The 24,450-nt window shown below is 42.1% G+C and overlaps 1 protein-coding gene across 3 annotated transcripts in view; it reads right to left on the reverse strand.

Annotated features, from left to right (window-relative positions):
- The window catches only part of SPATA5 (spermatogenesis associated 5), a 231,720-nt gene that overhangs the window by 19,060 nt on the left and 188,210 nt on the right, over positions 1-24,450 (reverse strand). For 2 of the 3 annotated variants that reach the window (XM_030019407.2, XM_030019417.2), the window contains one exon: positions 4,858-8,201. The exons of the other annotated variant lie outside the window; for it this stretch is intronic. In XM_030019407.2, the coding sequence (XP_029875267.1) occupies positions 8,185-8,201 (17 nt within the window). In that variant the 3' untranslated portion in view covers positions 4,858-8,184. Of the gene's footprint in view, positions 1-4,857; positions 8,202-24,450 lie in introns of those variants that run through there. 3 annotated transcript variants of the gene reach the window in all.

The raw sequence follows: 24,450 nt of genomic DNA on the forward strand, positions 1-24,450 counted from the left end.
GAACCTATGTCTTAACTTTTTCTTCTAAAGTTTTTGCAACTGTGCTGAACCCTGCCAATGATACGATAATGAAATATTTCCAGGAGGGAAAAAAAAAAAAAAATCTGTAAAAATTCTCTGCACCCATGGGGCTCGCTGCACTTTAAGAGGGGTTGCTCCAAAGATTTCAGAGAGGTCACACTGCTGCAAATCATTCTCTTTTCCAGTCAAAGCAGCCCATTTTGGAGGAGAGGGGGAAGATGTGAGAATTTCTTTTTCCTGAAAGCAAGCAAGTGCAAGGGTGTTTTTCCTGCTGCACGGGAAACACTTAGCAAGACCAATGCAGAAGCCAGGGCTGGCCTAAGAGAATTTAGTCTTTGATGTTAAAAAAAACCCCAAAACCCAAAGAAAGTATGAATCATAATGTCTGCCACTTCATAGACACCTTAAGTGTCTGAAAGAGTCAAGCTCCAGAAACACATCTGCTAATCCAGTGCTGATGGGGTTAATGAGATCAAAGCCGGATTCCACTTTGTGCTTAGCAGTGAGACATTTCCTACCGTAGAGCCAGGGTGACTGTAGCCCTCCTTCAGCTCACCTTCACACCCAAATCAGCATCAAAATAACACAAATCAGCCCCTACTCTGATTATAATCAGTATTCCCCCTTTCTGTCTCCTTCCAACTCCATCAACCCCCACCTTCCCACATTAAAATCAGTCAGTGTTTAATTTCAGGGTAATCTTCCTCATTCACATGTTTATTTTCAAACATTTTCTCTATCTATCTGCTCTCCCGCCCTCCCCTCCCCATCCTTAAATCAGTAAGGAGCTTCACACGCTCCCATGCAGGCACTTACCTTCTCACCCAGCAGACAAAGTGATCCCCAAATTCAGATCCCCAATACTCAAGGAGGTGAAGAACAGCTCTCCTACCATCTTCTTTTAAGTCTCTCCTGGCAAGCGCAGGAAGGGGCCTAACAAAGCTGTATGCAGCCAATTGTGTTATCAAGGCACTTGGCACTACCAGCTGATCCTTGATTACTATTCATCCCTCAGGAAAATAAAACACCCTTTTGTAGTAAAAGTGTAACCGGTTACCATGATGCATTACATATTAACAAAAGCAGCTTTTTACCAAAATCACAGATGATGAAAGCCTGGAAGCGGAATGGGACCAAGGTAATCAGTCGTTTCTACACGTTTCAGATAGAAAGCAGACAGTTTAACCAAGATTTTCACAGCGCTAACAAGAAAGTGGTGGGTGAGTTATGCCACATGTTTGTACATCAAACAGTAGTGAGTTCTGTAAAACAAATTTTAAGGATAACATTTTCTGTTGTAGCGACCTTTCTGGTGTAGCGTCCTACGTATGCAACTGCCAGCACTGTAGTAACCTCAGTTTTCACAGGGTCTCTTTACCATTTCTGCGCTTTTCTTGAAATCCACACAGAAGTTTTCAATATGCTTTCATATTTTCCTTTTTTTTTTTAACGTAAGAGTACCGCTTATTAAAAAGCACAGTTATCTGAAAGGCAGAGTTTACACTAGGTAGAAGGGTAGAATTTGCTGGTTTGGTGGACTAATCCCTACTTAGGTGGTGAGGAAGCATTCCAGAATGTTAAAGGATTTATTTGTTTGCTAATCTACTTAAGCACCCATAGGCCTCAACACCCACAACTTGTGTGCTTTAGGGATCTTTCATGTCCGTGGCCGCTCTCAACACAACAGCTCTGCATTAAAGCTGCAGATTTAGACTCGTGGCAGTGCAGCCAGCTGACTCCTGGGACACTCACCTGAAAAAAGCTATATGGCTTTGGTGCACCCACCCGCCAAATCCCGCTCTACATTCCTCATAAGCAGCGCCTGCCTGTACGTAGCTGCAGTAGCACCCGCAAGTCACTCTGCTACTTGCGTCTTGCGCTCTTGCATCAAACCCAACCAACTCTCCGTTAAGACAGCAATCCAAGCACCATGAAAACACCTCACGCGCAATGCAAATGAGGCTGTCCGAACACATTTCGCATCCTCGGTTTGGGGAAAAACTCCCTGACACAGAAGGGAGGTAGCTTTAAACGGCATTAAGCAGAGCAGGCTTGATGTAAGCAGCTACCCCTGTGTGAAATTTGAAGCTCTTGCCAGCGGTGTGGAGGAAAGACATGACCTCATTATTCCACAGCCCAGATAATCCGTTCCTGGATAAAGTGGGAGCTGACAAGTGTTTCACCTTGAAGGTTATCAAAGCCCTTTCCACACTCTGCTGATGCGGAGCCATTTACTTTACCAAACAGGGATGTGAAAACTCCACTGTGTTAGTAAAGGAGAGAAAAAAATCAGAGGGGTGTGCGGTTAAGAGCACACTGCCATGCCACACACACACAGGTATTGAGAGGAAGAGACCAACGGCATTTCCACAACCATTTATGCAAACAGGATAGATATATTTGCACAAGTTGATAAAATATTTTTCTCAATATTTTGAGTGTTACTGCTCTCAATTCCTTCCATCTACCTCTAGGCCCTTCCTCTTGGTAAGTGCCTAGGGGCCTCTCTTGACATCAGCTACCCCTTTAGCACCTCCAGAAAGGTAGTTCAGCTCTTAGCTGGGATAAATCACTGTCTGGACCATCTTCTAGTGTCTCTCCAATGAACTGCCGAGGGAACCGAGAGCGATTCCGCTTCCCTAATCTTTTAATTGGATGAATTGGAGCTTTACTGCCATGGGTTTTACACTGGCACACGCAGTCAACACGCTAGCCTCAAATTTTGCTGGAAGGACCCGTAATCTGTTTGAGCAATGGCTCCACACTAGTTCAAGGGGAAAGAATGTCATCTGGTTGCCATTGCCTTCTCTTGCAACACCTGCGCTCTTGCTGGAGGCCTGCCACGCAAACACAGAGCGGGGCTCTTTCCCCCTCACCGGTCCGGTTCTTGGCGGAGCAGTTAAGAGAGAAAACACACATCTCCTCCTCCTATCAGGACTCTGGAGTCATTGGATTTAAGTCTGCAGGGAAGAATGACACCATTTAAAATATTTAACAAAGAACATATAGAGCCCTGGAGAAAACGCATGGCTGGGTTTCCTACAGAAAAGATTAATAAATGAACAGGTAGCAGTTGCAGAAAGAGCAGACACAAACCCCAAGATTAGGAGTAGGTTTCAGCTGAAATATTTGTCTTCCAGATATTAACCTGCCATTCAAAACACGCCCAACTACAATTGTGATTCTGTGTGCATCTTGCACCTACTCCCTAGGAAAAGCTCTTTATTAAATTGCACACATTAGATCACCTACAGTATTTTCCTTCACGTCAAAGGAAAAAAAAAAGGCATCAGCAAAAGTAAAAGATTTTGAGGTTCATAGTAGCTAAAAATTATTGCAATTCACCACAACCATACCAACAACGTGAAAACACAAATACAAAAGGGTCACAACGTAAAACCAATTTTCCAAATGCAACTCTGTTATGGGTTAGCTCCACATTGACCAGGACCTCAAGACAGAGTTTGGAGCAGCTACAAAAAACTTTACGTAGGCCATCTGGCTCCTGTATCCAGTGGCCAATACGTCACTTTGGAGTAGCTGAAACGCACCGATCACCCACCCTCGTTCGCCCTGCCTTTCCTTACGTGCTGGCTTTGTCAGCGGTGGCCAAGCAGCGGACCTGCCCATCACTTATGTCACGAGCAGGTCGAGGCGCAGGTCAGTTTGTACCCAGCTCCCACTGCAGGCCACTTCCCGCGCCCCTGACTGCATTAGCACGGGAGTAATCGCAAGGCACAGAAGTGTGAGGGAAGCACATTCAGTTTTGTCCCAGCTTTGTGATCACAGAAAGCAAGGCAAGTTCTTTATGCCTGCTTTTTACTAATTCTTTCGGGGGCTTTTGCCAAGGTTTTGACAGTGGATGTCTGCCTTCCAGGCAGGTGCGTGACTCTTCATCTTCCAAGTACAATTCCTTCTAAGTTCTCTCCTAGCTAGCACTAGATACTGAGCTACCACAACCACTGGACATTTGCTTTTCTAGCCTTGGTAATACTGTTTCACCCACCCTGTCAATTGCTTTCTCTGGGAGAGCCAGAAACAACCAAAAGCCTTAAGGGTCAGTCTCCTCCACAGCCCTGATACTCGCCTGTTGCAATAAGGAGAGAGAGAGTTCTCCTGCCCATGAACTTTGTGTCCATCAGTTAACTTCAGCTTACTGGGCAGTACACAGCAAAACACCAGGCTTTACGGTTCGGTTTTCTCTTTAGCCCTCTCCATACCCCACCAGCACAGAGTTTGACGCCTGCTTCACAGGGAGACATTGCCCACAGACAGCCTTCCCACAGCACTAACCGACTGGCGCTCAGTTATAGGAGCATTATGGTTGGCACGTGCCCAGTTTCTGAAGGAGAAGAACCACACTTTGACATTTAAAATGAGTGAAGAAACTAAAAGGAAAGAGCCAGCATACCCAAACCAGAAAAATCAACTTTAAGGACACAATATTTGAAAGGGCTGACAAGTCTAAGTTCAATGATTTTGAATAACCCTCTTCGAAAATTATCTTTATTCTGTCCCCGATGTTCACCCTCGCACCTGAACTCAGTAAACCTTATGTCCTGTTCTCATTTAGAGACCATAGGAAAATTATCCACAATAAACTTCATTCTTTTTCCAGGATTAAGAATTGTATATCGTACTCGCAGTGAAAATCTGTTTTATGCATTAGGGAGAACACAGGACTGAACTTTTTTTCAAGTTAAGTGAAGACATTTTTGCATTTTGATCATAAATATTCTCCTGGTCATTTTTGGCAAACCTGTCAAAAGACATTTTATGCCATTTTGCAAGACGTTGTTATTGGAGGAAAAAGTTAGACTTTGTATTTAAACAAAATGTGCCTGAAACATTGAAAAGCTGATTTAATGTTAACAATTCTGCAACTCAAGCAGTATTTGGGCCAAAAACTGGCTCCAAAAGATAATGGCAGGCAGGAAAAAGACTGTATTTCTAAAGAACATAAAGAAATAAGTCTAGAAACCACTTCAGCAGTTAAAGAGAGGATGGAGGGAGATGTTCTTCTCACATGCATTCTCTTCCGTTCACTGAGCCTCTATCGTTTTATTAAAATTAATCTCAGGGAAACATCCAAACAACAATAAACGTGATTAACCCAGCAGAAGAAAGAACGCCTCTATCTTTGATTTAGTCTGAAGCGTAGAGGTGTTCAGGCTTATATGGCCTCACGCTGCAAGCAATTTGATTTGGTGCCAAGGCACAATGTGTTCGGTAAAACATGCTGTGAAAAGTTCAGCTCTGAATTAAAAGCCACTCATTTAAATGACAGGCTAACAGAAGATACTTTTGAAGTGCCCTGTCCTACAGTGCCCTCATCAGTAAGTTCCAATGAGAGGCTGAGGGTGCAAAAGTGCTCACCGGACTGGATTATGAAAGGACTACGTTGCTGATGTGCTTTGACCAAAACTGGATTTTTGGTTACTTTCCAGAATTCTGATAAGAGGGTTTCAAGTTGCTAGTTCACAGTAACAGTGATCTGTCATTAGGAACGAGAAGGGGAATCATCGTACCTTTCTTTAAATCTCAACTTATCTGTGGCTTGGGACAGAGTAAGATTTCGAGTGGCCAAGCAGAGTATTTAGGAGCAACATAAACCTTCTAGGGACTTCACAAATTTGCAATAACTTAATTTTTTAAAGAGTATCTCACTTTTTTTTAAAAATCAAGTTCCACAAACCCAACGATAAAAGGGGGAGCTTCCTACATTTAAAATCACTTCAGGCACGTAGGTATGTGTCGAGAGATTTGGTACCACGTGGATGAATGTGGTACCATGTGGATGAGAGGATAAACGCTTGCAGGGATGGGTTTTTTCCCCCAAGGCACAAACAGCAGTCATGGGCCAGCATTCTCTCCTAATGTCCTAAAATTCAACGTGCAAAATTCCCTCTGATGGCAACAGGACCCACGTATGGAAAGGGCAGCCAGGTCCTACCTGTCTCTCTCTGGGTTTCTCAGTTCAGATTCGCGCCTTGGCGCACGTTCCCAAGGGATCTGAGCACCTCCCACGGAATGGCGATCTAGTTTTGCTACTCATCTGGAGCATCACGTAGTGTTATTTTTAGGATACAAAATTACAGACAGAATTCGTTATTGGCAGTAAAAATGAGGGTCTCTCTTTCCTCCCTTCAGGAACACACACCGGAGGAAAGTGCCAGGGGATAATGGTATGGCATTTAATTTTTGGAAACGTCAAAAATATAATGGTTATGATAAATGGTTTGCATCCTGAGCCTCAAGTTGGAGTATATAGAATCTAGAAAAGAAGGATAAAGTAGTTTCAAATGCAGCCTTGATCCTCAAGGCAACTTTTCCAGTTTATAATTTTCCTAATTCCCTCTGTCTGTTGTACTATTAAAGAGTTAAACAATGAAAAAAAGAAAAAACCTGCACATACATCAGATGAACTAAGTAAACAACCTGCTTTTCCCCATCGTCTAATCCTTTTCAGTGATAGTAAAATTAAATGTTCATTATAGCAACAAAAGGTTAGAATAAAAGTAACAGAAAAGTTGTAATTTAAAAATAGTAGATTTCTTTTTAAAAGCTAAAATTGTGTACAGCGTGGAATTAAGTAGAGAAAAACCATAATCGAGGCCAAGAGATTACTTTTTAAATTTCATATTGATAATGTAAGTAAATATAGAAGAAATCTCTCTTAGATACATATTTCTCATAAAATGATACACATTTCTAAATAATTATTACTCTCTCATGAATATATATATATATAATGACTGCAAGAAAGAGAAGTCTTCAGAACCATCAATAAACAAATTCAAAAAATAACCTTACATACAGCCTGAAATGATATTTCTTGTTTACTCCAACAAGTGAAAGCAGGATTTGGCTAAAATTTTGACCTGTAAATTCTGCTACTTACCTGAAAAACACCAGGAAAACACAAAATTACCCACTGAAATTCAGGGGTTTGTCACTTTTTTTTTTTTTTTTTAATTTTTCTTAAAGTTTGTAATGGTTTTGCTTTACCTTTCCCTCTATTTTTCATGTCTGCGATAGAAAAGCTGAGTCCTTCTATTGTGGGGAAAAAAAGCTGAAAATAAGTTTGCTTAATTGCATTTCATACTGAGTGCAAGAGCAGAGAGCCCATAAGGACCTGTCGTCCTTGATATAACAAAGAAATAAGTAGAAGAGATTTTATCTGTTCCTGAACTATCTTGTGGTCATTTGTAACAGTTTTTGCAAGGAGGTTTTCTTATTCGTTAATTAGGATTCATTAGGATTTTAAGTGGCCAGCTTTAAATTACCAATCAACATTCCTATTTATTTCGATGGAAACAAACAACAACCAAAAATCTTTCGCTGATGCCTGGCAGTGGTTTCAGGTTAGCCAAGGGATGTACAATTTTTAAGGTGCCTCCTTCCTAGTATGTGTAAAAAGGAGTTGTTTAAGACCAAAGATAAATGTCTCACTGTAATCAATCAGGATATCTTAGCTTTATCTCGGAGAACTCTATGTTCGGCAAGCCTGTTTGGCAGCTTTTCTGGAGAACATAAATCAAATGATTCAGAATAAATTTCAGCATTTTTTGTAGTGAGGCCACTCCCCAGGTCTGAGGCTCACTGGGATGGTCTATGGGATTAAACTGTGGTTGAGGCAGGAACAAATGAAGACAGTAATGACACTTGTTGCTACTCTCTTTAGGACCAGGAATCCATCAAAAATTCAGAATTTCATAATTATTTTTTGATACACGGATATACACTCAGATAAACGGACTTAAACCAGCAATCTTACTACCTCTAAAATGCAGATTATACCACTGAAATTGTAAAATACAAAGTTTTGGACGATCTCTGTTACACTCCAAACTTCCACATGGGCATTTATTATCATGATTCTGCGCTTCAGTTAACTTCGGACACTCCACTCACTCGAAATACAAAATTCTTTGGCTTTTGACAGCTTTAGAAAGGAAATTTGCTATTCACACCGTGAATGGGGCTATGTATTAATTTGCTTTTCAAAGTGCGTGCAGTCCACTTTGCTGCTGATAATCTGCATAAAACCGGATTAACGAATCAGGAATCCTTGGGGTCACGACAGTCAGTGCGTACCGAAAGTGCCGTCCCATGATAGATTTGGCGTTTATGTCTTCCTGAAGAGCTAGAAGGGCTGCTTCTCTACAGACTGCTGTTATCTGCAAAGAAACAATAAAAAAACCAACAAACTACATATAGCATTATTATTATTATTATAAAATATATTACTTGAAAGGAAGAAAGTGAACACAAGAATATCAACATACTCCAAATGCCAGGTACTCACAAGGACAGAGTTTCTCCTACTTTTTTTTTTAAATAAATGAGGTTGTAGGTGATTAGGGCATCCAAGAAACAGGGTATAGCTTGCAATTCAAACCACAGTAACATTACATTTCATATTAGAGTATGTCGCAAATTCACTTGATAATCATATTACCTTGCGCTAAACTCCCCGCAACACCTGATAAATTAAAACCCCAACAACCAGCGCTACATTTTTCTGTCCCCAAAGCGCAAGAGCAGATATTCCCAGGCTCTGCAGGCACTTTTCTTTCTCAGCTTTACGCTGGGAAAGAAGTAAAAACAATTAATTCAGAAAGGAAGGCTAGAAGGAGAGGGGTGTGTGGAAGGGGAGGAGGGTTAAGGTCTCATACCCTGCAATGTGTTTTTAAGCTCTCTGGACTTCAGACAGCGGAAACAGACTGATGCCAGTGTCACTCTAAAGACACATTACTGTGGTGAAAAGAGCTTGTGGAATGAAAAGAGATATTGTGATTTCCAGTGCAACAGGGAAAACAGTGATTGATATTGACTGCTCCCTTATATCTGTAAATGAAAGAGCCAGCTGAAACACATTTGTCCAGCTATTCAGCATATTTTCTCTGTTTGTTCACTTACTGAAAAGAGTTCCCCCCGCTTATGCTGTGCTAATGGTTGCCAAAGCCGTTTAGTAGCTTTTTAGAGGATTTAGCAGCATGTTTAGGAAGCTTTCACAAGAAAACATGCATGGATTTAGATGGCTTTGTCAAGTTACAACAATATTACTATTAGTTCTGTGCTGCTCTAATGAGCGGTGAAGCTAAACACTGCTGTTATGCATTTTAATGCTTTTCAGGACTTCAAAGACAGTTAAACGTGGAAGCGTAGCCGAGATTTAGTGCACCAACTTCTTGCGGAGGTAAGTAATACATCATCTAGAAAGTTAACGGAGGGATCTTGGACTTTCCGTTCAGGTTTTTCTCTAAGTAGACAGTATGACTATTTCCCTATCGCTAACACAAATAGAAAGCTACTTAAGAAAAAGAAAAAAACCCAAACCAGATCAAACTCCCCCCCCCATCATCCCTGCCTAACACAAGACCCAGAAATCTTTCAAAAGGGAGAAGACCGTTGATGGAAAAACAGATCCCAAGCACCCCGGACTCTAAGCCTGTGTTGGTCTTTGAAGGAGGGGTCCATTCCCCCTTGATAAATACTGCACTAGGGGCAAGTTTTCCACAAAATGAAGAAGAGGAGACCTTCTGGGGGTTTTCACAGGCATTATTAAAAAAACCCCAAACACAGTACAGCAGGTTTTGACCATCCTGTTCTGCTCACAGAGACCATCGCTCATCTACAGCATCAAAATTATGCAGCAGGGTATCACTACAGCACAAGACGTTCACTTGTTAGGACTTGATATGTTTTACTGAAGGAGAAGCTGAAGGAAAGACTGTCAAGTTGGCGGATTCAAAAAAGAAGGAACGCCACTGTCAGTCTTATTTCCTCCTGTTTCATTTGTACACTGATACACTTAGGAGCAATTTGCCCATAAGCTGATAGTTCTGATGATGCTTTTACGTTTTCTCTATGCTCTGCCAAGAGTATCGGTAACAGTGATGATAATTAACCTCCAAAGGATTTTTTTGTTTAATTTTATTCTTAAAGACTGAACCATAAGTTCTGTGATAACTGAAAATTACTAGACATGAGGCAGCACCAGAAAACTGGTATTTCCCCCCCCCCCCCCCCCCCCCCCCCGCTTCCCAGGAGCATTTCAGCTGCTTTTAAGGGAAGATGAAATAATTTTAAGGCATGAATTATCATTCTCTCTTTTCCTGGCTGCACTCAGAATTTTTGTGAACTAAACCTTTAATATATTATTGAGTAAAAAACAGCAGGCTTTATGGCACAGTGTTTAAAATTTGGACCCTCGTGTCTGGTCACAGAAGTCACGTGGCGTTGTTTCCATTCCTTGGCTAACCCAGAGTATCACGTTTCTGAGGTAAGAGATTCGACAAGGCAAGTTTGATTATTTTTCTTCGTTCAAGTATGCAAACGTAAAAAAAAAAAAAAAAAAGGTCCTCACAAGCATTCTCACTAGCTAGTAAAGCTAAATCACTCGTGGAAAGCAAACCCAAGTGTAATACAGCCACAGCGAAATGAGAGTGAATTCATCTGGTGAAATGTGCTGCACTGTTGGCCTAAGGTCTACTGGTTTGTCATAGGTATTTCTTGTCACAGTCATGTTAGGACATTTCTTACTAGACCAAGCAACTGAAGGGTTTTTAAATGTCATTTCTGCCTAGATTAAAAAACAACACAGATTGGCTCAAGTGAGGCAAAGAGGGAAGGTACCAGAAGGGGCTAACTGACAACAAAGGAAGAAAACCAGCGGCTTTGCAGCAAGGCACGGATCCTTCCCAGGCTTAGCGGCACTCCAAAACCAGAGGCTGCATCGAGATCATCAGTTTTAAAAGTTTGCAACAGACCCATCCTCAATGAATTTGTCCAATTACTTTCTTAAATCACTTCTCCTTTCGGCCTCCACAACATCATCCTGTAATGAGTGCCACGGTCTAATCATACATTGTATAAAAAAGCACTTTTGTTTGTCTTAAACCTGGTAATTTCAGCAAGTGCCTCCTAGTTTCTGCGTTAAGAGAACAGTGATTTATCTGTTGTTCCCCGTTCACCTTCCCTGTATCATCAATAATTTTACAGTTTTATCTCACCCTCTCTCAGTCAAGCCTTTGCAAGCTGAAGAGTCCTCAGTGAGTCAGTCCCTGCTCCTGCAGAACTTGTCCATCCTTCAGCCCGTCCGTCATTTCGTTTTTGCTAGTTCTGCTCTATCCTCTTGCTGTTGAGCGGCTGAAGCCGTGCAGGGCACGGAGGGAGCTGTACCTCGGCATAGCAGTGCTTCTGGGTTGCTTGCAGCTCCTTTCCTATTATTATATTTGCCATCATATCAGTGCCGAGATGATTTTTCTCAGAAAAATTATCCACACTGCCTCCAGTATCTTTTCCTGAGTGACAATATCTAATTTAGGTCGTATACTTGTGAATTTGATGCCTGGGTGATTTTCTTTTCTCTCCATTGCATTTAGCAGCATGAATAGCCTCTGCCTGCCTTTGTAATGCTGTGAACCAACATCACCTATCTGCCAGTTTTAAGACAATTCTTAACTATTTTCAAATACAAATCCAAGGGATCACCATTTTTACCTTTTCAGTATAAAAAAAAGACCAAAAAAAGTGCAATCTTTTGGATCTCTGTGCGTTGTGAGGAATAGGAATAATGTCCTCGTCCTGTTCCAAAGGCAAAATTGCAGCTCGGTGTATTGAAGGACAAAATAGATATTCTTGGCTGCATCTGAATATAGAGTGGCTTTCAGCATTGACAATTAAAGCAATAATGAAGACATTAAGTGACTGTCAGAAACAACAGTGATTAAACAGCAACAGACCAGGCACCAGGTAATTAAGCAATAACTACTGAGGTGTGGGGTGTTATTGCAGAGATGAATAGACAGCCAGCCAGGTGTGGTTGAATACTACTGAACCTATAAGTACCACAATATACCCTAGTCTGATTATTAATTATCATTATAAATGAAAGTTTAACAAACACAATTCTCATTTTCAATGGAATGAGAGCAAATTACTGACCTATGCATTAGTCTGCTGTCTGCAGTCCTCTCTTAGCATGGAAATAATTTTGAATTCATGTATTAAAAACAGATTATCATATTTTTAAAGGACTGACTTATCATCTGAATGAGTGCTTTAAGATCAGAAAATAAACAACGAATCTAGAATCCTACTTCAAAGTCTAAAAGGCAACTGTATCAAGTTTTCCTGGGAGGAGAGGAGAACTAACATTTGCTCTCTGAACCACACACACACCGATCAGTAATAAGCAAAGCCACACACGAGCTCACAGCTATGGTGCAAACAATGATGAGTCCCCCAAAAGCAATGGATTTACACCTAGTTGTTCCCTCCCTCCCCATTTCACTCCCAGCAACAATAAAATGCCCAGTGCCAGTTACTGTTCTCTGAATAAACAGCATTCAGCATAACCCATCTTTCTCCCGAAACCAATGGTTACAACTGGCTGATTCAGCTTGGCCGATTCTCCCCCATTCTGGCATTAAGCACCAACTCTTTCCAGTGGACTGAAAGTCCTTTTCAGCTTCTTTGTATTTAAAGTGCTCTAAATAGCTTTAAAGAATCTTTAAAAAAAATTAAAAAAAAAAAAAAAAAGAGGAAAAAAAGAAACGAGCTTCTGTGTTAAAGCCTTAGGTATTTTCAAGAAAGTGGTTTTGTTAGCGCAGAGTCTGTTGGGAACACCTGTGAATGTTGGGTTTAATTGGGCTGCAGCTGGTGTCGATTGTGTGCGCAGTAACTGGCAGCCACTGGCTGGCTGTACATTGTGTTTCATTTTCCTTTTTCCTTCCTTTTTAACTTGCTCCTCCACCCCGCCAGTTAAAGTTGTAAGGGATTGTGTGTAAGAGGGATTAGGAGCCTGGAAACAGAATAGTACCCTGCGGTTTGTGAATAGCGTAAATTGTGGCCCTTCCTGGATGAAAACTACCTGCGAGACCGTGCGCCCATGCGGTGCACGCCTGCTAGGCAGCCTCAAAGGAAGATTGTGTATAGGTTTGGGGAGTTTGCTTTCCCGCTCTGTTAAAGAGAGATAAAAGGTTCATACATGGCGTTTTAAAAAGACATGAATAACTCCCGGGTCAGGACATCTGTTTTGCACTCAGGCCAATTCCTACCCGTGTCAGGCACCTCCTCTTACCCCTGCGTCAGAAGCTGCTCTACGGAGAGCAATAGCCTTATCCCCACAAAACCGGGGAAGTCGGAAAGCTCTCGGGGCCGTCACCTGATTGAGGAAAGAGGCGGGCATGGCCGCCTCTCCAAAACGAGTTGAGAAAACAAATCGGGAGAAGACGCGCTGTAGGCAGAGAGGCTAAGAGCGGGGAAAGGTTGCCGACCGTATTCTAAAAACGACACAAACATCTCGATTCAACGCAACTCCGGCAGCGCACAACTTTCCGCAAGGGATTTGTACGAGGCTCAGCGCAGTGCTGGGCAGAAATGGTAAATACCTCTAGGTTTTTGCCAGCCCCAGCGGGTCACTCCTGCTCAAAAGTGTGGGACGCCGTGGCCCCTCTTTCCCCCTTTCTCCTTTGTGCGGGAACCACCCGCTGCCGGCTGCAGGCTCCCACCCATCTCTTGTGCTGGCTCCGGCGCTAAGCTGGTCCTTTCATTAACTGATTCAATGTACCAGACCATCAGAAAACTAATCCAGGGGGAGGGGAAAAAAAAAAAAAAAAAAAAAAAAAAAAAAAGCGCCTTAGCTTGCTACTGGGGTATTGAGATGGGCTCACAGGGGCGTTCGACAAGCACCGGTCGGCATGGGAGGAGCGGAGAGCACAGCAAGCGGGACGCCTCTTCCTCCAGTAGCAGAGAGCTGCTGGATCGCCTCATGAAATTTTGTGCTCGCTTACCCTGTTTTAGCATCCCCACGCTGCTGCTGCTGCTGCACGTGTCGGTCCGTCTGAACCAGCTCAGGTACCGCAGCATGCTGCTGGCTGGGCTAGGGAGACGTGCCCTAGATAACGCTTTTGTACAACATACGACTTTTAAAGATAAAAATACTATTTTAAGATGTCACAAATACCATCTTTCCTTTAAAATGGGCTAAACCGAGAGGCTCTTAACTGGTCAGAGGTGGAGTTTTTGATTTATTTCAAAAAGGTTTAAATTTAGTGCTTCTCTTGTGTTTCGACTTTCCTGTTTCATGTATAAAACAGATAAAACAGGAAAATACAAGAGAACATGCCTTTTTTCTCTTCTCTGAGAAGACAAAGTCTTACAGACCACTACAAATCTTGTTCTGTTTAGGAGAAAAAGTTTCCAATACTATGAAATAATTGGTCACCCCGCAGTAAATTTTGATCTAATCTTTGAAAGACAAAGAATCACCCCTGTGTGTGTATCTCTTCATTCTGCTCAATTCTATGATCCGTAGATTTAAATGGGATGGATTATACATTTGGGCATTTTGCAATTGGAAAATAATCTATTCTAGCCAGAAAATGATAAAGTATATTGGCCTAAAGCTTTTCATACAGTATCCATTCATTCCTCAGATTCATGTACTGTACCTACCACTGGAGCTTTGGAGCGAATTTACTCAATATATGATTGTCGCTCTATAAAACTTTCCCAACTAAAGTGTGCGAGGCACTCACAGGCCACACAAGTGCCTCAGTGAGACAGAGGCTTCTTTGATCTCGAAGCAACCATGTTTTAAAATGTTATTAGTTTTCCTCAAGTTAAAGTGCATACATCTATATGGTTCGGTATTCATGAACACTGCCGTGGAACAGATGAGTTCCTATTCGTATTGCAGCCATCCTCTGCAATGATATCCTGTAACCAAATATTATTTTTTATAAAAAGATAGACTTTTTTATTCCTTGTTTATTAAAGAGACATTCAATATGAGCGGACGTTGGATAGTCTACTTTCAAACAGGTCTGTAGTGATGAAGCAGCACCTTCGCAATTCTTAAATAAAAAGGACAGGTATTATGTGTATCTCGTGTCTCTGACCCAACAGGCTGAGCAAACAATCTCTGCTATTCCTGATTTCTTTTATGAGAAGTTGTTAAAGAAAGGTAATTGAACAAAACCAGCTCCTTTAACGATGCCTGTAAGCGACCTTCGTTCAGAACAGACTGCCCCAAATCTTCACTATTTAATCTACGGTTTGCTTATTTGTGTAATTTTACAGATTGGTGTGCATGTGACCGTGCACGTGGGTGTCCACAGCTTACCTGAGGTGCTGCACAGGGACGTAAAGTGGTTGTGCCACCTGAATACACCTGGTCTGACCGGGACAACGGTTCCCACTCGGCTCTTTCCGTGGTGGCCACAGCTGCCTTGGGGACCGCAGCAGAGACCACCAAGTCCTGCTTCTGCTCCCTCCTCCCACTCTCAGCCAGGAGGGCCAGGCTTGTCGGCCGGGGGCTGAGCCAGACAACTGGCCAGTCGCTCTTGTGGGACAACGGCATCACGGCAACAATTAACCAGACAGCGGAGGCCACAAAATGCTGTGTTTAATTGCTCTTACAGTACCAAAAACCGAGCGTGGGTTGTGCCTGAGCAGCAGACGGTATCGCATGTATCAGTAGCTCTTATTATTCTATAAAGCTTAAACATGCCCAGAGAAGAGAAGGGAAAGATGAGGTATGTAGCCAAAATTAAGCATATGTATCATAACTATAGCACATGATGACAGCTAAAGAGAATAAACCAGAGCCTTCAGTGGTACATGCTAAGTGTCATCACACATACCTCTGCTCATCCCGACATGTTCTAACAGAGCAAAGCTTTGACTCCATCTGCAAGCTTGCTTTCTTCTTCTTTCCACTCTCTTAAAAAATATTACTAGATGTGGTATCCTTCCAAGCAGTATACAAAACATGTAAATTCCAATTTAACTTTTGTAACTACAAGCCCAAAATGCAGCTATTTCCTAAAACGCACTCTGTCGATATGGCTCCCATCGCTTTGGCAGAGACATGGCATAGCTACACCTTTCACAAAGGAATTCCGTAACAAAACGAGTTTTTACATGCTGGGACTAAATATTTTTAAACAGCACTCTCTGCCAACTTCAAGTTTCAGCTATATTTGTGCAACTAAAAAAAAAAAAAAAAAAAAGTCTCACACATGTTTCTATACAAGATTAAGCTGCATTTCTGGTTAACCTCAGAATTATTTCATTTTTATATAAACATTTAATGAGAAAGTTTAACTTCTTCCCTTCAATGAGGAAAAGGAAGCCAAGCCACTAGAAAAACAAAGTCTTTCTATATGTACATGTGTGTGTGTGTGTGCACGCACTCATTTTAATTAAAAGTAATTAACAGAATACTGCGTTCTCACTCACAGTATGCTGTTACTACAGAGGACCTGCACACAGAGCCAATGCTATTTTGCTGAATGCCGCTAGCAAGACAGATTGAATTATGCTACTAAAAATTTAAAACTAGAAGACTTGGTGGACATCATTAGCTGTAGTTGTCACGAGTTTCTCTCTAGAAAAGCAAAACAAAAGAAAAAACTACAAAACAGATTTGGCAGCTTCTACCTTATGAAACCTATCATAGTGTGGGTGTTATGCAGTTGTTCCGTTTGCTTGCTTTCTTTTCAGATTTTGAGGCAGACAGATACGAGGTTGGGCGATTCGTTCAACATATTCCGTATTTCTTCCACTGAAAAATAATTCATGCCTTTGCTTCTCAGATCAGTAATTCCTTTCTCAAGTTTAACCTGGGAGAGTAGCAGAGGCCTTAGACTCCTATCAAAACAAAGCAAATAAAAGCGATCCTGCAAAAGGAATTGGGAGAAGGGCCCTCCCTTCCCTAAAAATATTTATTTTTTTCGTCAATAGAGCACAGCCAGTCTGGAACTGTCTTTCAATTCCTTTCAGCTCCAGCAGCATTTTTATTACATTATATCACCTTTTAAAGATTGCTAGAGCCCTAAACTTTTGAATCCACCCAGCAAAAAGGAAAGCAAAAAATTCTTTTTTCATGGGTTTATTTAAACTCTCCCTTTCATCGTGTCTTTGGAGCTATGGCAAATATTGTCTCTGATTTGGATCTTGCATAGCAGGTTAATAAGCAACGGTATTTGTAGTTACCTACATATGAGAGATCGTAATACAATATAGTAAAAGCAAACAAACTCAGTTAAAAATAATGGCCAGAAAGTCTAGCAAATCTTCTGGAAGCTTAGTGTTTCTATCACTTTGGATAGAAAGCACACAAATCCTATGATAATGAGAGTAAGAGAGACGTATACTTTCTGGGTCTCCGCATGGCTATTTACACGTGCATACACGTCCTGAGTTGAGGCAGGGAGTGAGAAAAGACATTTGTTGTGTAGGGCTTTTAGACTGCAAGATGAATAATGTCCTTAATGGAAGCTCTCTTGCTTTTATTTATTGGGGTCTTAGTTCCTGGAAGGTGCGAGATGTCTCCTGTGGAGTATCTGTTTCCTCAGCAGAATGCTAGAGGAATTTCAGACTGTTTCTTAGTTTACCTCTTCGAGCTTCCCATGGTACCCAGCTGCTCACGTTTCCCAGGAAAATCAGGGAAGAGGGCTACTGCATGCCTGTATTCCAGGGAGGCAGAATATGGCTGGAGGACAGTCAGACCTCGAAAGCAATGCTGTTAGCCACAGCTAGATGCCTGCATGTATGGTTATTACTCCTAAAGGAGAAAGCAATAAGGCTGGTAAAGAACTTAAAGTAAGTTTTAATGCAAGTTTTGCTTGTGCAAGAAGAAAAAAGAAGTATTTATAGCAAGAAAAAAAAGATGACTGATACAAATATATGTAACAAGAGAAGTGGTGTACCAACAATTACCTTCAGTTAAGGATTTATGTAAGGAGTCTATTTTAATGGAATAGAAGTCAATGAAATAGCAGTAAGACAGACATGACAGTGTAACCTGTGGTTCCCAACAGTCAGTCTAAACCAGTGATGCACTGGTCACCACCTCTTTTTGATCTGGCCCCTTGATGAGCCCATTCAAGTGCTAACCAGCAGAAACCTAATGCAGGACACAGAAGAGAGTAGTTTTTGCTGGTTTAGCACTCTGAACTGGCTCACCCAGGATGCAGGCAGGAAAGCAGGCAAGGGAGGAAGGCTCTGAAGGCAGGGAGAGGACGAGACTGCGGCAGAAAACGGGTTTAAAGCACACCGAAGCTTAGAGACGTACTGAACCTACATACAAATGCTTTCACTTGTGCAAATTCTTTCACTCATCTGCCAATTCAAAAGCCAATGCAAGATGCATCTAATTAAGAAAAATATATGCCTGGCCTATATAGAGAAGCATTCACTGGTGCAGACGGCCTGTGAGCGGCCCTTTCAGGTGGGCAGCCCCCACGTTTCCCATAAGGATCTCAGTGTCCTGAGTTGACACCCCTCAATCTACTGTTTTCAAGATCTGCATGCTTAAAAAGACCCAGTATTTTGAGTTATTCAGTCACAAAACAATTAATACAATTCTACTGTCAATAACAGCATATCTGCTAACCACTTTTAGTTTCAGTAAAAGCTTCGAACAATACATCTCGGGTGTACCCCCGCTGTGTCTACTGAATACAGTCCATAGGTAAATGTGACCCATTGCTTCTGGTCTAAAATTACCCAGTCCAGTGAATGACTGAGTGCGTACCATGAGGGATTCACAGCACTATCCCAAAGTACCAGCTTCCTCACAAGCGGAGCAGCTTGTCACCAGTACAGTTGGCCCCCATCACTCTGGGAACGAGCCGTGGAACAGAATGAGGCAGCGTAAGGTAAAATGCTGAAGTGTAAGAACCTGTAGTCAGAGCTGTCATTTACCTTCAGTGAAAAGTTATGAGTGACCAGATTAACAAGGTATCTCCTTTTCCATTGTTAACATGAAAGCTTCTCATTTGAGTGCCCTCCTGCAGCTGAGAAAACTGAATCCATGTCAGGTCTGAAAGTCACTTCAGTATTCTGGATAACCGGATCTGCTGCTCTGTGGATAACAGATCTAATTTAGCAAATTCCTCCATTCCTTCTCTTTCGTACTTGCAAACTCCTTCGCAGTTTGTGCCACGTTATTGCAAAAACCTCCCTGGTCTCTTGGGTTTTCTCCCCCTCCTTCCTTGTCTAGGCAAGACAATGTAATGCAAATTTCCAGCGCTATGAAGACTTTAGAAAATGGGTCAGTTGCATTTCTCTTCACTTAACAAAGATGTTTTATGTTCAAAACTTATCCTCAATATTTTTTGTAAATATGCAGAGGAGGAAGCAGAGGAGTCTCCCTTCCCTTTCTTCCAGGTTGTATTCAGCTTGCTTTTTAATGTTAACAGCATTTGAACTTCTAAGAAGTCACAGACTAGCATGACACACAAACAATTTAAGGCCAAAAATTTATGAAATTTATGCTTAATCGCATTCAGCCATGAGGATCTCCCTAGAGCTCTGTGACGTTTGCTGTCCTTGGCCACAGTGCTCTAGATTCAGCGTTCCCCACTTCAAGCCCGTGCCTTTGGCGCTTGCACCAAAGCAGAGTAGCTCTGGGCCCTCTGCACAGGAGGCACAAATCCGCAAGCCCCCAGGAGCCCCTCAGGCCACCCAAGCCCTGCAGAGAGGCACCTACCTTTTCCCAGCATTGACAGCGGGAGGTGAGAGTGATCGCACCCATCAGGTAGGTGCTTAACATCTAAGGAAGGCTGTCTGTAGACACTGTCACACACAGTATTTACTGTTTTCACAGTCACTGAGATAATGCCAGGTGTCTCCCACCCTTCCTGGCACCAGGAAGATTTGCCAGGATAGCATCTAACACCAGGGCAGAGGCTAACGATCAAGGGAGGAGGGAATGACGCCCGAAGGAGCTGCTACAGCTGTAGCACAGCAGATGATGCCACAAGAGCGAGCTGAGAAAGGTCAACTATAACAGAGCTAAAAAAAACCTCAAAAGCCATTAAGAAACGTTAGTGCAATCAGCAACAGGACTGGCCTGTGCAACTGAAGTGCTCCCGGGCTGTCATGTTCGAGGGACAGTTACAAATGGAAGTTACCGTAAGATTTCCTGCAGGAGCATGCCTCTTGCTACGTGGCCGGTTTACCTACCAGAGTGCAAATCTGCCAGAGAAAAGTTTCTGCTCCCCTCAGTTTCCAGCACTAGAGAAAGGAATTGTATCAGCTCTCTTTGTCCAAATGGCCACAAAGAGAAAAGAGGAAAGAAAGATGAAGGGAACAACTATTATGGAGAGCAATAGCAAAGACAGACAGGACCCTTGGGCTGGGAGGGCTTTTGGCACAAGGGAAGAAGGAGAAAACAAGGGAAAAAAACCACAGTACTGTGGGTTGTACAGATCCTAGCCAGCCCTCAAATCTATAGCCTGAAGAGTAAGAACAAAAAGCGGTCTTAGCCTGTACTGCAAGCCTCTGTACAAGAAAAATGCAAGCCTGGATCTTCAAAACATCTGGCAATCTTCTTTGGGGGAAGCTGGGCGAATACACAGGAAAAGATCATCTGCTCCTCTTACCTGCAGCAAGAGGAGGGTGGACTCCTCTTGGTAGAGCCTGCAGCCTGCAGCACACGTATGCCTTCTCATGAATTTCCATAAATATTTTGCTACGCTGAATTGTGCAGCCAAGTTATAAAATTATACAATAAAGCACAACTGCTCTCCTTCGTGCCATTCTAGCCTATCTAGCAGGCTCAGAAATCACCTAGCAGTCCACTTTGCATGGCACAGAAGTGTAGAGGAGGATGCTAAGGATGACAGCATCCAACAGCATGTGTCAAGTGGCTGTGAGTGGAAGAGGCAGAAAATAAAGGACACCTTAATTAGCGGGCAACACTGACAATGTCTTTAGCACCCACTGCTCTGCCTTCCTAGCATAGATTTCTACAACTGGTATTGTCCCCAGCCCCTTGTCAAGAGAGGAGTTCAGAAGATTTGCTCAGGAATTGCCTATGTGCATGAGAAAGCGTGAGCTTTCCACTTTCCAGTGTACTGTATTTACCCATTTCATGTTAGATGCGCAGACACCAGGAGTGGGACAGCAAGTGTTTTAGCCCCTCTCCAAACACAGTAAAAGATGATCAAAAGAATGAAGACAGCACATACAGGATGCTACCACAGAAGCACTGGTTTCCATACTGAAACCAAAAACCAAATGCTATTTTCTCTCCACTTTGTAATTATTCAGTCCTGTGAAGACCAGGAGAGGTTCTTAACATCTCCTGCTTGATATCAAATTTAATACTTTTCATGGTATCTGGAAGACTTTGTGACATCAATAGTCTGCTTTGTATGGTATGAGCAAGTTTTAAATGCATGAAATGTCACGGGGAAGCTGGATTTCATTGCTTCCTTCCATTTGTGCAACACCACACACCTGTTAGTTACCTCAGCAGCCCGAATTTGTGAAGGCGCTTGCTTTAGCCAAAAGGGCACATACAAAGCGCCTCATCCGGGTGTTCACAGGCTGCATCAGAAAGCGCAGGTTGTACAGCACAGCTGTAATTCAGAAAGCCTCACTCACGCTGTGATGTGCATTTCCTACTTATCAAGTGCAGTAATGACTTACAAATCAAATACCATAATTCTGAGAGACTTGGTAATGGGCGTAGAGTCACAGCAACACTCCAGCACTGAAGTGGTTTTTTTCCCCCACATAACCACATTGGGAACAGCAGCCGTAGCACCACAGAGCCCTGAAACAACGTGGGACTCTCACTCTACGTCATTAAATGCTATTTAGCTAAATTAAAGGCCAAAAGTAAGTCATATTGTATCCATAAGCACGTGTATGCCACAGGCCTCTCCTCTTCCGATACTTCCCTCAGCTGAGGATCACTCAAAATCCCATGGAAGACGTATTTCAACTTTCATACTTTGTTTTTTTTTTTTTGGTAAGAGGAGGACCTTCCACCCCTCAGTGGACACAGTATTCAAACCACACTGCCAAATATTATATGATGTCCTTTCCAGAGTTAATTTTTAATTTCCTGACTCTACTGCATGAGAAATTTTCAAATTGTCTTGGCAGTCACTTCACGGCATGTGCAGACCTAATTGCAGAACTGAATGCAGAGTCAGCCCAAATGAAAACCTCTGGACTAACTGAAGAATTTCTGCAGAATTAGTTAGTTGGTTGAATTAAGTTCCAGAGAGCACCACAGTCCAAGAAATGATTGCAAATGTAACACAAAGGGTGCAAACCTTTCTTGCCCCAGCCTGCTGTGCAGCAAGGGGAGGCAGGTGTCTTCAACACGTCATTCAAAAACCCGATGATTTTCCATTTTCATTTTTTAATGCCACAATTCATAACCCACAGATGTTGTGCACAGCTATAAATCTTGGCACCCTCGCCACTACGAAAGAATTTCCCCTGGTATTCAATTTTCTTTGCTTTACCTTAAGTCACCCTAATCATGCTGACATCTACTATCGATGATTATATTAGCCCTAAAAGATCCTTAAACAAATGAAAAGGACTGACTTCCACTCCTACAGTTCTGCTTCCAATTTTCTAAAGGAAATTAAATAATGTATAAATCAAATGCTGGGCGCAGGCCCAGGCAGCTGAACATCGCTTTGTCCTTTCAAAGTGAAGAGGAAGTGTCTGCTACAGAAAGGACAAGCCAAGAGAAATAAAGCTTAACCTCAGCTCCATGTGAAAGTGATTTGGGATAATCGGGGGAATCTGCAAAGAGGTTAAAACGGGGACCACATACTAACAGGAGAACTTTACATGATGATCAAAAATATATCAAGAGCTGACCTTCACCTGGGGGAGCTGCACAGTCCTGGCAGTCTGTTACACCGGAGCCGAGTACGAAGGGCAGGAGGAAGAAGAGATGAGCAGGAAGTCAAAAATCTATTTATAGCTGGCATTTGTCATATCACGGTAATCTTATCAGGGTTTTTTTCAGTTTGCAAGATTTATAGATAAGTACTGCCTGACAACCTTACAGCAAGTCAGCTACACAGCAAATGTACGTGCTACTTTCCAGTTCTCCTTTAGCTAATACATACTACTTAGATTATTAAGTCAGCCACCAAGGGACTTCTTAATTTATGTACTATTGATGGACTGCTGATCCTTCTCTTTAACACAGTATATATCTAGAAGGGGAAAAAAAACAGTAAAAATGTGCTAGATATTTTCCTGGTATTATTTTCTAAGCAAGCGATTGCTTTAATTGCCACAAGGCATTTCTTAGAACTATTGGGAACAGATGTATTTTCCAATATGATTTCTCTATTAAAAGAAGATCCTGATCAAGTTTACATGGCTTCAACAAGAGTTTACACTGACATTTTTGCACACAGAAGAGTGGGTTTAGAATCTCAGATCAGCACTAGACTTCATAATTAGGGTCACCATAACCCTATTTGCATAAGCCAAACTTTGGTGGAGAGAAAAAGATGTGACGTCCAGCCGTTAATGCTACAACTATGTACACTCTTGGCTATTTCGAAAATCCTCCTCTCCTCACCTTTAAAGGTACAGAGTATTTTAGATGCAATGCAAACGGCCCTTGGACTTAGACGGCAGAAGAGTCTAGTCTTTACACTTTCCCGAGAAACCAGCAAAATAATTTTCAGCGCTGTCATTTAGCAGTTCTTCGGTCTGTCACAACACTAATCGAGTAGCTGGCAAAGCAGGGATAGCCACGTAACAGTTACATATACAGGCAAATTCAACAAACATCCTGCCTAGCTGTTGCAAACATGTCAGGAAATGCTTCGCTGTTTAAACAACAACAACAAAAAATCCCTAAACAAAAATACTACTGATTTCTTTCCCTTCTAAAAAGCAGAGTCTGTATATACACTTTAGTTAAAGTACATAATGAGCGCTAATGCCATTTAAATCTCAAGATACAAATTCATCTGAACATTAAGCACACTTGATTCAGAAGAATCAAGAGGTTTACTGGGTTCACAGACTTGTAATTTACCAACAAGTATCCGTACATTTCACGAGAGCGATAAAAGACTGAAACAGGCTTCAGGAACGCTATTTTAGTACAAAAAGGCAATTTAATCAACTGTCGTGAGCTGGGAGATTCTCCTATCCTTCTCCCTGCTACCACCTCTCTCCCAACAGACCCCCTGCAAATGAAGCATTAGCCCATGCTAAGGCTGTGTTTAAAAAAACAAACCAAGCAAAGGAACTAGGGGGCTTTAGTGGGACCACAGGGCTTTACACAAACACTACTAGAATAAACTCCTCTGTAAAGACCTCCAAGTTTCACATCACTTTGTCTCTGCAGGTTACCAAATATCAATAACAAGAAGAAAAAAACAAACCATAAAGAAGGATGGGAAGAAGTAGGAAGTTTTCACAGAATGTGGTTGTTTGCCATCCTTGAATTTAAACAAAACCAGACACACAATATGTTACTCGCACATGAAAAGAGGAGAGCCAAAAAGGGAAGGAGAGACTTCTCTCTCTTCTCCTCTCTCCTCGTTTCAAGAAAGCATCCCTGAAAGCACACACGCATCTGCTTCGGGTTCCCCTGACGTCAGTAAACACGACTGAAGTAAAGCA

This window comes from Aquila chrysaetos, chromosome 1 (assembly GCF_900496995.4).
Source record: "Aquila chrysaetos chrysaetos chromosome 1, bAquChr1.4, whole genome shotgun sequence".
Classification (NCBI taxonomy): Eukaryota; Metazoa; Chordata; class Aves; order Accipitriformes; family Accipitridae; genus Aquila; species Aquila chrysaetos.